Raw genomic sequence first — 13,407 nt, forward strand, 5'->3', positions numbered from 1 at the left:
AGTTTCAAATGCATAAGGTTCAAGAAAAAAAGCTAGCTTTATAAGATATATAGATATAGATATAGATATAGATAGATAGATATAGATATAGATGTAGCGTCAAATACAAGTCTCGGAGTCATGACGGGTCATGACGAAATTTTTAGAACCTTGGTTCACACTATTAACTTATTCATTTCATTATATGTTGTGAATTTCATTTAATTAAATTACAATTTCATTAAGTCACGCCAACCAAACTTTTAATATATGTAAGACAAAACTGCACAAATGGTCCTTATGGTTTGTCAAAAATTGTCACCTTGGTCCAAAAAGGTTTGGACTAGCACCAGATGTCCAAACTTTTATTTTTTTTGCGAGTTTGGTCCAATTTACTATTAACCTTTTCATAATGACGATTTTGCCCTTATTTTTTTTCATTTTTTTATTATTTAAAGATTTTTTCAGATTAAAAGAAAAAAGAAAAAAGAAAAAAGAAAATTTTCCTTTTCTATTTAATTTATATAATTTTTATAACATAAAAAATAGAAAATAAAAATTCAACGTCTCTTTGCCTCTCTCTCTCTCTCTCTCTCTTGGGTGAAACCTGCCAACAGAGATGGAGTCTCCGATCACCAAAAAGGAGGCAATTTCCCTTCACTGTCGATTAACAAACCCCAAACCCCTCTTTCGATTTATATGACCCCCTTTGATCTCTACAACCCTGTAGATGGCCAAAGCGGAGATTACGACCACCGAAAAAGGCACAACCCTCCCCCTCTTTTCTCCTTTCTCCCTTACTGGTTTCAATTTATCCATGAGTAATAACCAGGAAATGAAAAAGCCATATACATATTCATATCATCGTCACCAAATTGTGCCCATCTCCATTGTTTGTGATCAATACACATTGAATGTGTGTGTGTGTGTGGCGTTGCGTCCCGGTCGAATAGAACATATACATACTTGTTGTTTAAAGTCGATCTGCAGGTGAGAGGAAGGATGGCAAAGCCAATCTAGCACCTTGCCACCGCTATGATACCCACTTCGTTGGACATTATCTGATACCAATTCAACTGTTCGAAAAACCTACCATACCGGTTCCAGCGTCTTCAAATCAAAGTGAGAGTCCCTAATTTAAGGTTCGTTGTTGTGTTTCATCATTCCTAATTTGGGATCTTTCTAGGTCTTGATCTAGTCTTGATCTATATCACTCTATGCTTTTCTAATTGAAGTTGATTTAAGCTTTTTAACCTAACAAAAAACATAGAAAATGACGAACGAAGAAGGGAGATCAAATTGAAGTGTGTATTGGGTGGATTATGTGTATTGTTTAAGTTGCAGATGAAATGAAAATAGACAAGGAAGAAGAGAATGGGGGTGTTTGGGGGTGATTTTCTTCTCACATGGAGAGAGAGAGAGAGAGAGAGAGAGAGAGAGAGATTTTCTTTTTTATTTTCTATTTTTTTGTTATAAAAGTTATATAAATTAAATAGAAAAGGAAAATTTTCTTTTTTATTTTAATCTGAAAAAACCTTTAAATAATAAAAAAATAAAAAAGAAAAAAGTAAGGGCAAAGTCGTCATTATGAAAAAGTTAATAGTAAGTGGACCAAACTCGAAAAAAATATAAAGTTTGGACCTCTAATGCTAGTCCAAACTTTTTTAAACAAAATTGGTAATTTTTGAGAAACCACAAAGACCATTTGTGCAAAGACCATTTGTGGAGTTTTGTCTATATGTAATCGACATTTTCATAAAAACTTAATATGTATTTGGAGCGAGTAAGAAAAAAAAGGTGAAAGAGAGGAAATATGTGGCAAAGAACTAAAAGAATAGGAGCTAAAACGTAAAACAGAACTAGGCACGAGGCAAGTCTTATTTCTTTAATTTTTCAGCTACTAGTGCACGTGGCAGCTAAAATTTTGCACAAGAGGCATTTTACAACACACAACATCGAGATGCAGCACCAACACTCACAACCACCACTGTATTCCGCCGGAAACCCCATCTCTTCTCCACCGGATTCGCAAGATTCTACGACGGAGGCTCCTCCGAAACAAGTAGCCTTAGCTATGGATCGTTTGGCCCATGCTGCTCGACTCATTGCCGACATTAGACTCGGTGCAGATCGCCTTCTGGAGGCCCTATTTATTGCCGGACAGCATCCTCAACAGTCAAGCACCGGTAAACCCGTGCATTTGATTCTTCAAGAAGGAGCTTCTATGCGTCAGTACCTTCAAGATCTTCGAACTATTGGTAACTACTAATTTTACGTTTCGCTGTTTTAGGGTTTATGTTACAAGGGCTATCGTACAACCTTTGCTCCAAATAGTTTTGTAATTTAAGTTTTAGATCCTTCGATTCTAATCGATTGAATTCATTTATGCTGATGCTCCAATCCCCTGCAAAACAACGATCACGCGATGGTGTGACGACCCATGGGTCCGCCTCTCGCACATACATAGTCTAAGCTCGAAGCAAAGATGTTAAAATTAAAACTAATAAATCAGATCCTATATAAAAGTTGTTGCAATACATCTTTGGCATCAAGTATTTCATCAGACTCTTTGTACTGATTAGACCTGCTCTCAAGTCTCAACATGAAAATGGATTGAATTCTTTAGTTTTTGCAGAAAAATTTGGAAGTTGCAATAAAGCTTTATAATGATGTAATAAGGTAACATTAGTATTATATCCACATCAAACTCTACAACTGGTTTGGAATCTCAAAATGATTAGGTTTCATCTCAAGAATCATGGAGCATAACTTTATTTCAGGAATCATGTACATCTATCTTGTGTCAAATCTGAATTACTAAGCTGTAATATTGAATGTGTGATTTCTGAATCTGTTAGGAAGACAATTGGAAGATTCTGGAGTTCTGAATGAATCACTTAAGTCAAGAAGTAATTCTTGGGGTCTTCACATGCCTTTAGTTTGTCCTGATGGTGCTGTTGTTGCATATGCATGGAAGCGACAACTTGCTGGTCAGGCTGGAGCTTCTGCTGTTGATAGAACCAGGTATGCTTTCACTTCTTGGATATCTCTAATTCTTCTTCTTCTTCTTCTTCTTCTTCTTCTTGATTTCTAGTTTCTTTCTGTTCCTTAGCAACCTTCCTATTTCATTCATCTTTAAAACAACAGTATGTTATAACACCCTAGGTTGGCTCTCAAGGCATTTACTGATCAAAAGCGACGTTTTTTCCCTCATCTTGATGATGATTCAGTAGACGAGTCAGTCACAAAAAAGCCCCGTGGGTCCCACTCCACAACCATGAGTCAGCAAGAAGAAGAGGAGTTGAGTGAATTGAGAATGAGAAGCGTGTCAGATGTTCTAACACAACTTGAAAAACAAATCCCAGAAGTCAAAACCTCAACTTACCAAAGATTAGACTGGTCAAAAAGAGCTTCATTACTCCCTAATGACACTTCAGATGAATCACAAAACACTCACAGTTTTCACATTAGGCCAGGATCAGGTGCAGGTGGTGCACCGGATGCAGATCAGATAGCTGTAATTGAGGTTTTACTCCCTTCTGTTTTTAGAGCAGTAATTTCTTTGCATCCAACTGGCTCCCTTAATCCTGATGCAGTAGCTTTCTTTTCACCCGATGAGGTAAATTCAATCCTGATGAATTATATATATATATATATATATATATATATATATATATATATATATATATATATATATATATATATATATATATATAATTAATAATTAATTTGTGTTTTTAAAACTTTATCCAAAAAGGGTGGGAGCTATGTACATGCACGTGGGGTTTCAGGTTTTCACATCTTCAGGAACATCACGGTAAATTGGTTTTTTTTTTTTATAATAATTTTAAAAATTAATTTAATTAATGTTTTATTAAATCTGAATTACAGGAACATGCTGCCATGGCTCCACAGCATTTTATTGGTGTGAATGCTGACATGGCACTCTATTCTCTACTGGTATGTCATCTCCATACTTTTTCATATGTCATTTGTGGTCCTTCAAGTTTGAGTTTTTATACAAATCCAGTTCACGGTTGAGTTTATAACTATATACAAATGATTAGTTTGATTATTATAACAAAAAGATAGTAGAAGGGGTGTTTTTGAAAATATTGTAGATAAGTTTGAAAAAGAGAAAATAATACTTGTTTTTGCAGCATTGGATATGCAGCTATGAAAGTCTATTCACGAAAGTATGCAGGTATATAATAGTTTGATTTTGTTTGAATAGTGAAATAATATTTATTATTGTGAAGTAATAATAATATTGTAAATATAAATGTGTGCAGTAAATGTGGGAAATTACTGTCGATGGATAAAGAATCGGCTTTGTTATTACCTCCTGTTCAAAGGCCTTATCGGAATTTTAGTGTGAGTAAAGAGAAATTGTCAAGTAAGAATGAGAAGGTGAATGATATAGCAGCATATCACATTGGTTGTTTCCCTCAAGAAGCATAATAGACCTTATAACACTTTTTAACTTTCATCTTTATTTTTAACTTAATTTATATTTGTAGATAATTAATTTCTGACTTCAAATTTTTGAACAACAATGGTGGTGAGAGTAAACAAGGATGTCAAGTTTTTTAAAACAAAATCGCTAGACTAGAAGCTATATTGAAATTACAATATTTAATCATTTGGAGTGGAATTTCAAGGTTAGGCAAAGTAAGAATTGAAAAAAAAAATCATTAATTTTAAATGTTTTGTGTATATTTTTATTATAAATCTTCTCTTTTGTTGTCTAAATAAAATGATGAACATGAACACACAATAAGTTGAACTTGATCGGAGAGTATATGGGCTTCGATGAGCACATCTTTACAAGCTGTTTGATTAAGGAATGTGAGTTTGTTCAGCAAAATCTTCTTTTTTATCAATAACAATCTCATCAGATTTCAGCATTCTAAATTCCATCTGGACATTCTGACTTACAAATATGCCACTAGTAATATGTTTTTCAATATACAAATATAAACCAGACGATATTCCATGTGTTGCGTAGCCATAATTAAAATATTTGTAAATATAAACAAATATATTTTGTTAGTAACTTTAAATTAATATTTTTTACATTAATTTATTATAAAACATTCTAAGTATTTTAAATAAATGATAAGAATTATCAAACATGGGCGTACGAAATTACTTTCGTAATGGATTTATGAATATTAAATAACAAACCCTATATTATTTAATTTAAAGTCACATCTCAATAGCAGTTACCATGAAAATAAAAATAAACTCAATTTAGATAGATATATATTATGTGATATTATTTCAATGAAATATATCTATGGGTTGTATGTGAATTTTGAATTACGATATAGGTTTTGTATTTAACATTTTATTTATATACCTTTATAATGAATTTTAAAACTATCGTTAATGCATGTTTTATATTTAATATCATATTTAAACTTTTAATATTTTAATTTATTTTAAACTATTTAATTTGAGGAAAAAACTATTATTATAAAAAGTAAATTTTAATCAATTTTTTTTTTTAATTTGACATTTTTATTTAGATCTTATATTTAAACTTTTTAACTATTTAGAAAAAATAGATTTTGAATATATTATAAAAACTATGTTTTGAATTCAACATCATATTTGGATTAACAAACTAACTATATTATAACGAGAATAAATTTTTTATATTGAAATTACAATAATATAGAAATTAATGTTTAATTTAAAAAGAAGTTGAAAAGTTGGGGGATTCAAATGAATGTGGTGGGAAAAAAAATATTTTTATTACAAGTATATTAGGCGAATGTCTGCGCGTTGCGCAGTGGAATAATTATGTAGTTTAATATATATATATATATATATATATATATATATATATATATATATATATATATATATATATATATATATATAGGTAAAATAAATACTTAAAATTCTTTTTAAACATATGGTTAATTGAGAAGTTATGATTTTAAAACAAATAAGATACTAACGTAATGCAATTAAGAAAGTTATTGCATTGATATGATTTAGTCTTTTCTAAATAGGTTGTACATAAAGGTTGTATGCGATTAAATAGTATGTATATTTTTTTTAAAACTGATTAAATATGGGTTCTTATTTGTGGCCGTATGCATTTAACTATAATAATAATAATAATAATAATAATAATAATAAAAGACTTTTAAAAACCACATATTATTATTATTATTATTATTATTATTATTTATATACTAAAGTTTAGGTATATTGTTTTTTTTTTCCTGCAATTATATTATATTGATGAATCATTTTAGAATTAATAATAAAAAGCATTACACAAATTATGAGAGTCTCAAATAAATATGATATAAATAATATTATAGAGATAGACAAACTTCTTTGAACTTATATATGAAAATTAAATCTAATAAAATATTTATTTAAATGAAATTCTATATATTATAAATATATTAAATTTTTAATTAGCAGCTAAATCTTTTAATTAACAACATTTGATTAATTATTTAATATTACTTTTTTAAAATTTAACAATATAAATATAAATTTGTGTTAGAATCTTATTAAATAAGAACATTATACAATAATAAAAATAGTTAATTATATTCAAAAATGAATAATTTAATATAACATACACTAATTAAAATAAAACAAATGTAAAATAGAAAAGTGAGGTGTTGTAGTGACAATTATGGAAGTAATAATTGTAAGAGAAAATGTGGTTGGGTGCAATATGCAACATTGAGCAAACCATAGAGACTGAAAGTGTAACGTTTGCATTAAACAATTAGATCTGACCCTCTACAATTTGTGACCTTTGTTTTTTTTACCAAGTATACATGCATTTGAGGCCATTATGGATCCATATATGATTACCGTATAAGATTAGGGTTGTTTATTATAAATTGTCGCCAGAGTGAGAGTGGATAGAGATTACTTGCAGTAAGAGAGATCTCATATGAAGCGAGCCTCTCATGGGTCATATGTGGATAAACAAAAAAGATAATTGACATGATGTAACATCCTGATTTCCCAGGTATATTATTTTATTTAATTATTTTGGTGTTTGAGGAGGAACTCGGCGAGTTGGAGCCAAGACTCGCCGAGTAGGGTCGCGGATGTTCATCCGGGTTCACGTCCGGACTCGGCGAGTCCACGCTGTTTAATGAAACCCTACTCCCCCGGGTTTGGAGCCTATTTAAGGGCACTTATAGCCTCCCATTGCGGCTACTAGTCCCTTGAGAGAACCCTAAGCGAGCCAAATCGTTGTGAGGGAGAAGAAGTCACTTTTTGATCCTTGAACCCTTGGTTTAGCAAGAAGAAGGTGACAAGAGCAAAGAGGAGGTGCGATTCAAGCAGTACCAGAGTTCAGAGACATCATTTTGAGGTAATGGTTTGAACCTCCTTCAGTTTTGGTGTTGATCATTAGATTTAGGGTTTTCTAACCCCTTTGGAGAGTGATTATGTGGAGCAAATGGTCCCTCTTCGAGTTTGTGCCTTGGATCTGGACTCAAAGAGGTCCAGAGACCTTGACCCTTGGAGCTTTATGGACCAATTTGGGGTTATTGGCCTTAGGTTGCCATTTTTGGGACTAAATCTCCTTTTGATGCCTTGTTGTGGTTATACAAGCATCAAGTTTCGAACTTTACGTGACATTCATGCTTGGGGAGGCCAGATCTATGGTTTGGGTGTTGGATTAGTGTCTAAGTCCATAACTGTTTTGGTATGTACTTGACCCGATTATGAGCATGGTCCTTTTGGGTTGCCTTCACCATAGCAATATGTAGGATGATTTAAGGAGAAAAAGGTTTAAATATGATTTATTAATATATTATGAGAATAATATATTAAAGGAGAAATCATATTGTTTAATTAATATTAGTCAAGAATTAATTGATAATTAATTTTATGGCTAAAAGAGATTAATTAAACTCAGGGGACTGGACTGCAATTATTGGATAATTGAGTTATTGGGCTAAGGAATGCTAAAGGATCAAGGGGTGAACGAAATTATGATGGAAGCTCATCATATTTTCGTCCATGGCCTTATCCAGAAGGTTCCATGGGCTGCTTAGAGTTTAAGCTGTCCATTAGGGTTTTTACTGAAACCCTAGCAGCCTACACAAGTATATAAAGGACCCCTTAGGCTCCAAAAACGTGCACAACTGATTCTCTAGGGTTTCTAGCCGTTTTTGGGCAGCCTCTCTTCTTCTCCTCTTCATCCAAGTTGTATATGGTGTTTGTGACTCCATTAGAGGTGCAGCATTTGAGACACTAAGCTTTTGAAGCCAATCCAAGCAAGGAATTATTGTTATTACTATATAACAATCAAAGGTAATTCTCTAAACCCTAATTCAGTTTATAATATGTTAGATCTTAGTTTATTAGTCTTGGATTCATGTACAATAGAGAAACCTAGATCCAAGCATTAGGGTTTGTATGAGCACATAGGATTGTTCTTATGCATAAAACCCATCAGTGGTATCAGAGCCTTGATTGGTTTCAGTTGTATGTGATGCTTAACTGATTTATTTGCTGGAAAATCGATTTTTGGCCTCTGCCCGACCTGACTCGGCGAGTCTGTCCCTGACTCGGCGAGTCCAGGGGTCAGACAGAGGGAATTCCGGGTTTTTGCTGCTGTTTTGACTTGGATTTGATACCTAAGTCGTTTTTTGAAGTTAAAATCCGATTTTTATCTTAAATTAGTGATTATCCTTGCCAAAACAATAGATAATTTCAAATCTTTTAAATAATAGTTTGTTTATATGATAAATATGGATTATTTCAAATTATTTGGTAATTATCTAATGACTAAAATAAGATTAGGTCAAATATAGATAATTATGAAATTAATTGTTTAATTTGAATTATTTGTTGTTTGATCCCTAATGTTTTGAAATGTTTCAAAACTTGCCCTCAAGTTTTGGAATTTAAAAGTTGATCAAAAGTTTAATTTTGAAATGTTAAATTCTAAAACCTTAGTATTTTGAAAAGTTCAAATCACACCCTTATGGTTTTATTAATTGATTAAAGTGTGTAATTAAAAGTGATTTAATAAACCCATAAAGTTTTGGTTTACATTTAATTAAATTAAAAGTATAATTTTACTAAATTAAACCACCTAGTATTTTAAAAGTGTAAAATACACCCTATACTATATATAACATTAAAAGTCTAATATTATATATGAGTAATCAGTCAGTCTTACCGTTAGTAGGCCTCATTCACGAAGCTGGTCTATAAGGGGTGTTTAAGGAAATTGCCTATAAAATGGCGATTGAATGGGTATCCACTCTTACCCACCGCACTCTTGACTAGTGGAGGGTCGTTAGCCGAACGGGTAGGATAGGACAGAAACCTTCCATTATAAGTATAATGAAGTACAAAGTAACTAAATGCTTTTTCAAATTCCCAAATCATAGTTACTTTAGGCAAAATGTGAAATTGTATGCTAACCCATGGAATTACACTTCGTACCCTTGTCAAACGTTAGTGGAGCGTGTGTGGTTAACCGGCACACTAATTTGGGGATGACATTGGTAGCGAAGGGTGACTCGATGTTTGTCATAGATCAATGGAGCGTGTGTGGCTAACCGGCACATTGATTAGGTGATTGTAGCATTGGGTGCACCACGTGATTCGTATGGTTATTCACACCTTGTTTGTGATCCTCGGCATCCCAGTCACAAATAGTAGGGCATAATCGAGATTAAACATGCCATTGAAATGTTCAATGAATCTCAAAAGATCTAGGAGTTTCAATTCATTTAAAACTTAATCTTCCTTTTCGTTTTTCATGGTGGAAATTGGTAAATCGTCATTTACCTACCTTCAAATATTCTGCAACTAGATTACGGCATCCCTCTTCTAGGTTGTAGAGTATTGTGTTGGATCCTAGCTTGATGTTTCATTTGGGTGTTACATCAAGAATTCTAATCAACATAACTTGAATTTTCTCCCGTTTTGTAGATGTCTGAATCTTACAATGGTCTTCCCAAATCCTTTGGAACAAGCTTTCCAAATGAAGATGACGTTCCGAGATATGATCAAGGAAATGAGAGTCATGCTTGACTTCCTCCACCTCCTCCAATTGTTCTCCCTGACCCACAAGTTCAAAGGCTTGAAAAGTTCAAGCTCACTCAAGCCCTTTTGGCAAGTAAACACGAAGATGGGAAACCTGTGTGTGCGCACGTCTTAGAGATGAAAACACACATTGATAGGTTAAACATGTTGGGTGTCGAGATTTCAAGTGAGTTGGCTGTTGACTGGGTTCTTCAGTCACTTCCTGAATCATATAGTGATTTCGTTAGAGAGTACTATATGATGGACCACGACGTGACCCTTATTGATCTCACCTATTTGCTTATAGCTACTGAATCAGAAATGATTTGGCGTGCTAATCAAGCAAATTTGTCTGTTGAATCAAACTCCCAAACTTCAATGGACACTGGCAACATTGGAAGTCCAGAAAGAACTAAGTCTGTGATTATCCGATGTACTGTGCCAAAGGAGTCCATTTGCTTTTATTGCCAAGAGAAGGGGCATTGGAGACGAAGTTGCCCTAACTACCTGAGAGATCTAAGAGATGGGAGAGTCAAGAAGTATGGCTCTGCTTCAGGTAAAATCCATTATCTAACTCTTTTAAGTTCCTATTCTAGATTCTTAATACATGATGTGATAAGATTACATTTTGATGATCGAAGAAAATAGAGGAAGCTTGAGAAAAGAAGTGAGCTGAATCTAATCATGAAGAAATGGATTTCCATCGCATTACTTGAAGAATGGATTCTTGAGCTACTACTTGGAGTTAGATTAGATTGTTAAGAAATATGTAATAACATAGTTTTTCAATTGAAATGCATTGTAAGGACAAATTTTTTCCGCAATAAAATGAATTTTGATTTTATCTTATTTATTTATCCTTGCAATGGCATGTATGAAAAAATTGATGTTTGAATGTTTCTATTATTAGCAATAATGGATTTGATTCTTAATTATGTTATTTGTGGAAATGTCAAAAGTTTACCAAATAGGGAGAGTTTCTCATCGCCCAAGTTTCAATTGGACAGAAACTTGGAATCATGCAATATGTATTGTATGATGAATGAAAAAAACTTTCACAATTGGGAAACTTAGACTAATTCTTTGACAAAGTGTCAATTGAAGGACTAGGAGATCAAGTACACTAGGTTGTGCGTTGATCAAATCCACCACAAGAGTGACAAAGATATTCGTCATGATTTACTAAAGTTTAGTAAATATGATTATACTTATAAGATTAAGTGTAATTCTGAGTTGGTTGAAAGAGTTTCAGTGAATAGTAGAATGAATAAAGAAGAATCAAGTAGGCAGAAAGATAAAAGTTTCTCTTTTCTAAGAAGAAGGGAGAGTACCTTTTATTGTGTTTATGATAGGTCTTGATGATTAAGAACCATGTTTCAATTGATCCTCTAAGTGAGTCTTAGTGCATTTTCATGTCTAAGAAGAGGAACAAGAATTGTATAAATGGTTAAATCAAGAAGTCAATCATACTTCGTTCCAATATCAAGTCTTAAAGTTAAAATTGTGACATTGAGTGAAAAGTCTTAAGTAGGTTTATAACACTCATCAAATGTGGAATTTAGAAAAAGGTTTTCTTATTCTTGCACATTCAAAATTAGTAAGTTGTGATGTCTTGAATAAGACAAAGACCAACTAGGACCAATTGTGTGAAGTGTTTTGTCTTGATAAGAACTACACTAACTCTTGAATATTTGCTTTGTCAAGAAATGTTTCTTGACAAGAGAATCTTATATGTCAAGGAGTCAGTGGGAGTCTTAATGGTCTTGAAAAGTTTCAAGAAAAAATCAAGAATAAACCTTATCGATCATCACTAGCACACGACTTGAGGTTTACAACCTGTCGTACTGACATTATCTTGTTTTCTGTGCCATTCCAATTAAGTTAATTGCGTATGTGAGTTCTATGAGTTCTCAATTGAATGCATACTAGAGCCTTAGTCGATGAAAGTACATTGATATGTAAGGACAAGTTACTAAACTACTTGGAAGACATGGTGGGCACTCGTGTTACCATAAGGCAAGAAATCAAGATTAAGAAAGTTCAGTCCATATGAGTTTGGATTTGTCGCAAACCTTGGTTTTGGCAAATTCACATGGATAGGAACTCATACACCATAAAATCTAAGTGTCATAAGATTTTATCCTTCATGAAAATGACTGTGAGGAAATGCTTTCACTAAAAGAGATTTTAAGAAGATAGCGATTGTGAAAATTTTATTCTCAAAATTCGATTATGGTTACGGCATCCCTTTCCATAGTTCGAATTATGGGATTTGGCAATTAGTTTCAACATTTGGAACTTAGTAACATAAGTTCTGAATTGTTTAAACACACATATGAGCTATCTAAGACAAAGGTGTATAAGGTTAAGAAGCCTAGATAAAGGCTTATCGAAGCATCTGGTATTAGAAATATGAATTTCAGAAATTCAATAGGCATTGTTTTCTGAAAGTTCATTTGTTTTCTGAATACATGTCAAAGTTAGTGGGAGCATAAGTGTTATGCTTATATGATAATAATCATCATGATAGTGGGATCATAAGTGTTATGATTGTATGATTATTATGGCGAGTATTGCAAGTTAGCAATATTAATTATAGAAAAACAAAGATTCAAATTTGCAAAGTTGCATGGGTTGAAAAGTTGTTTTGCTATAATTAAGGGAGAGAATATTATACTTCGTTTCAATATCTAAAGCTTAGATTGAGAAATTTTAATAGTTTCAGTCAAAGGATACATTGTGAGTTCTTAAAATTCGATTATGATTACGGCATCCCTCTTCATAGTTCGAATTATGAGAACATGACACATAAAATATTATGGCAAAAGATTGGTAAAGTATCATATCTTTATGTGAGACATTATGCATCGTGTCCCATACACTTCGGGTATAGGATCGATTGCAAATGCTATACTATTTTACCATTCTAAATTTTTTCAAATGTCTAGCGCATTAAGAGGGAAAAAGGACTAGAATGGGTTTTGACTAAAATTATTAAAAAACTATCAAAGGACGATCCAAAGTTCGCTGAGGATTGGTCGGTTGTGAGTAGTTGGAAGTATGGTATGATGGGTTTTAGCGATAAGAACTTTCCTATGTGCGCATGCAAAACCCTAATGCTTGGATCTAGGCTTTCTAATAAACATGCTTTGAATCCAAGACTTCTAATTACTAATTAGGTTAAATAAGAACATTGAAACAGATCTAGAATCATACCTTTGAGTTCCTTGTTGATCTTGAGGTCTTGGAGCTTCTAGAGTCACAAATGTCACTCCTCTAATGGCTTACAAACACCAAAGCAAAGAGGATGATTTGGGAGAGAGGAGAGGGGAGGAATTTCGACCAGAGGTTCCTTACTTTAGGTCAAGTGTCGAATTCCATCAGCCATGG

At 32.8% G+C, this 13,407-nt stretch overlaps 1 protein-coding gene across 1 annotated transcript; it reads left to right on the top strand.

Annotated features, from left to right (window-relative positions):
- Positions 1–709: 709 nt before the first annotated feature.
- LOC111917764 (mediator of RNA polymerase II transcription subunit 27) lies at positions 710–4,474 on the top strand. Its single transcript, XM_052770829.1, has 8 exons — positions 710–969; positions 1,837–2,237; positions 2,838–3,003; positions 3,145–3,598; positions 3,737–3,796; positions 3,871–3,939; positions 4,140–4,183; positions 4,272–4,474. Exons 1-8 carry the CDS (start codon positions 710–712, stop codon positions 4,438–4,440), a joined length of 1,623 nt encoding a protein of 540 aa, XP_052626789.1. The 3' UTR covers positions 4,441–4,474.
- The last annotated feature ends 8,933 nt before the right edge of the window (positions 4,475–13,407 follow it).

The sequence above is a fragment of the Lactuca sativa genome, chromosome 4 (genome assembly GCF_002870075.4).
Source record: "Lactuca sativa cultivar Salinas chromosome 4, Lsat_Salinas_v11, whole genome shotgun sequence".
Lineage (NCBI taxonomy): Eukaryota > Viridiplantae > Streptophyta > Magnoliopsida > Asterales > Asteraceae > Lactuca > Lactuca sativa.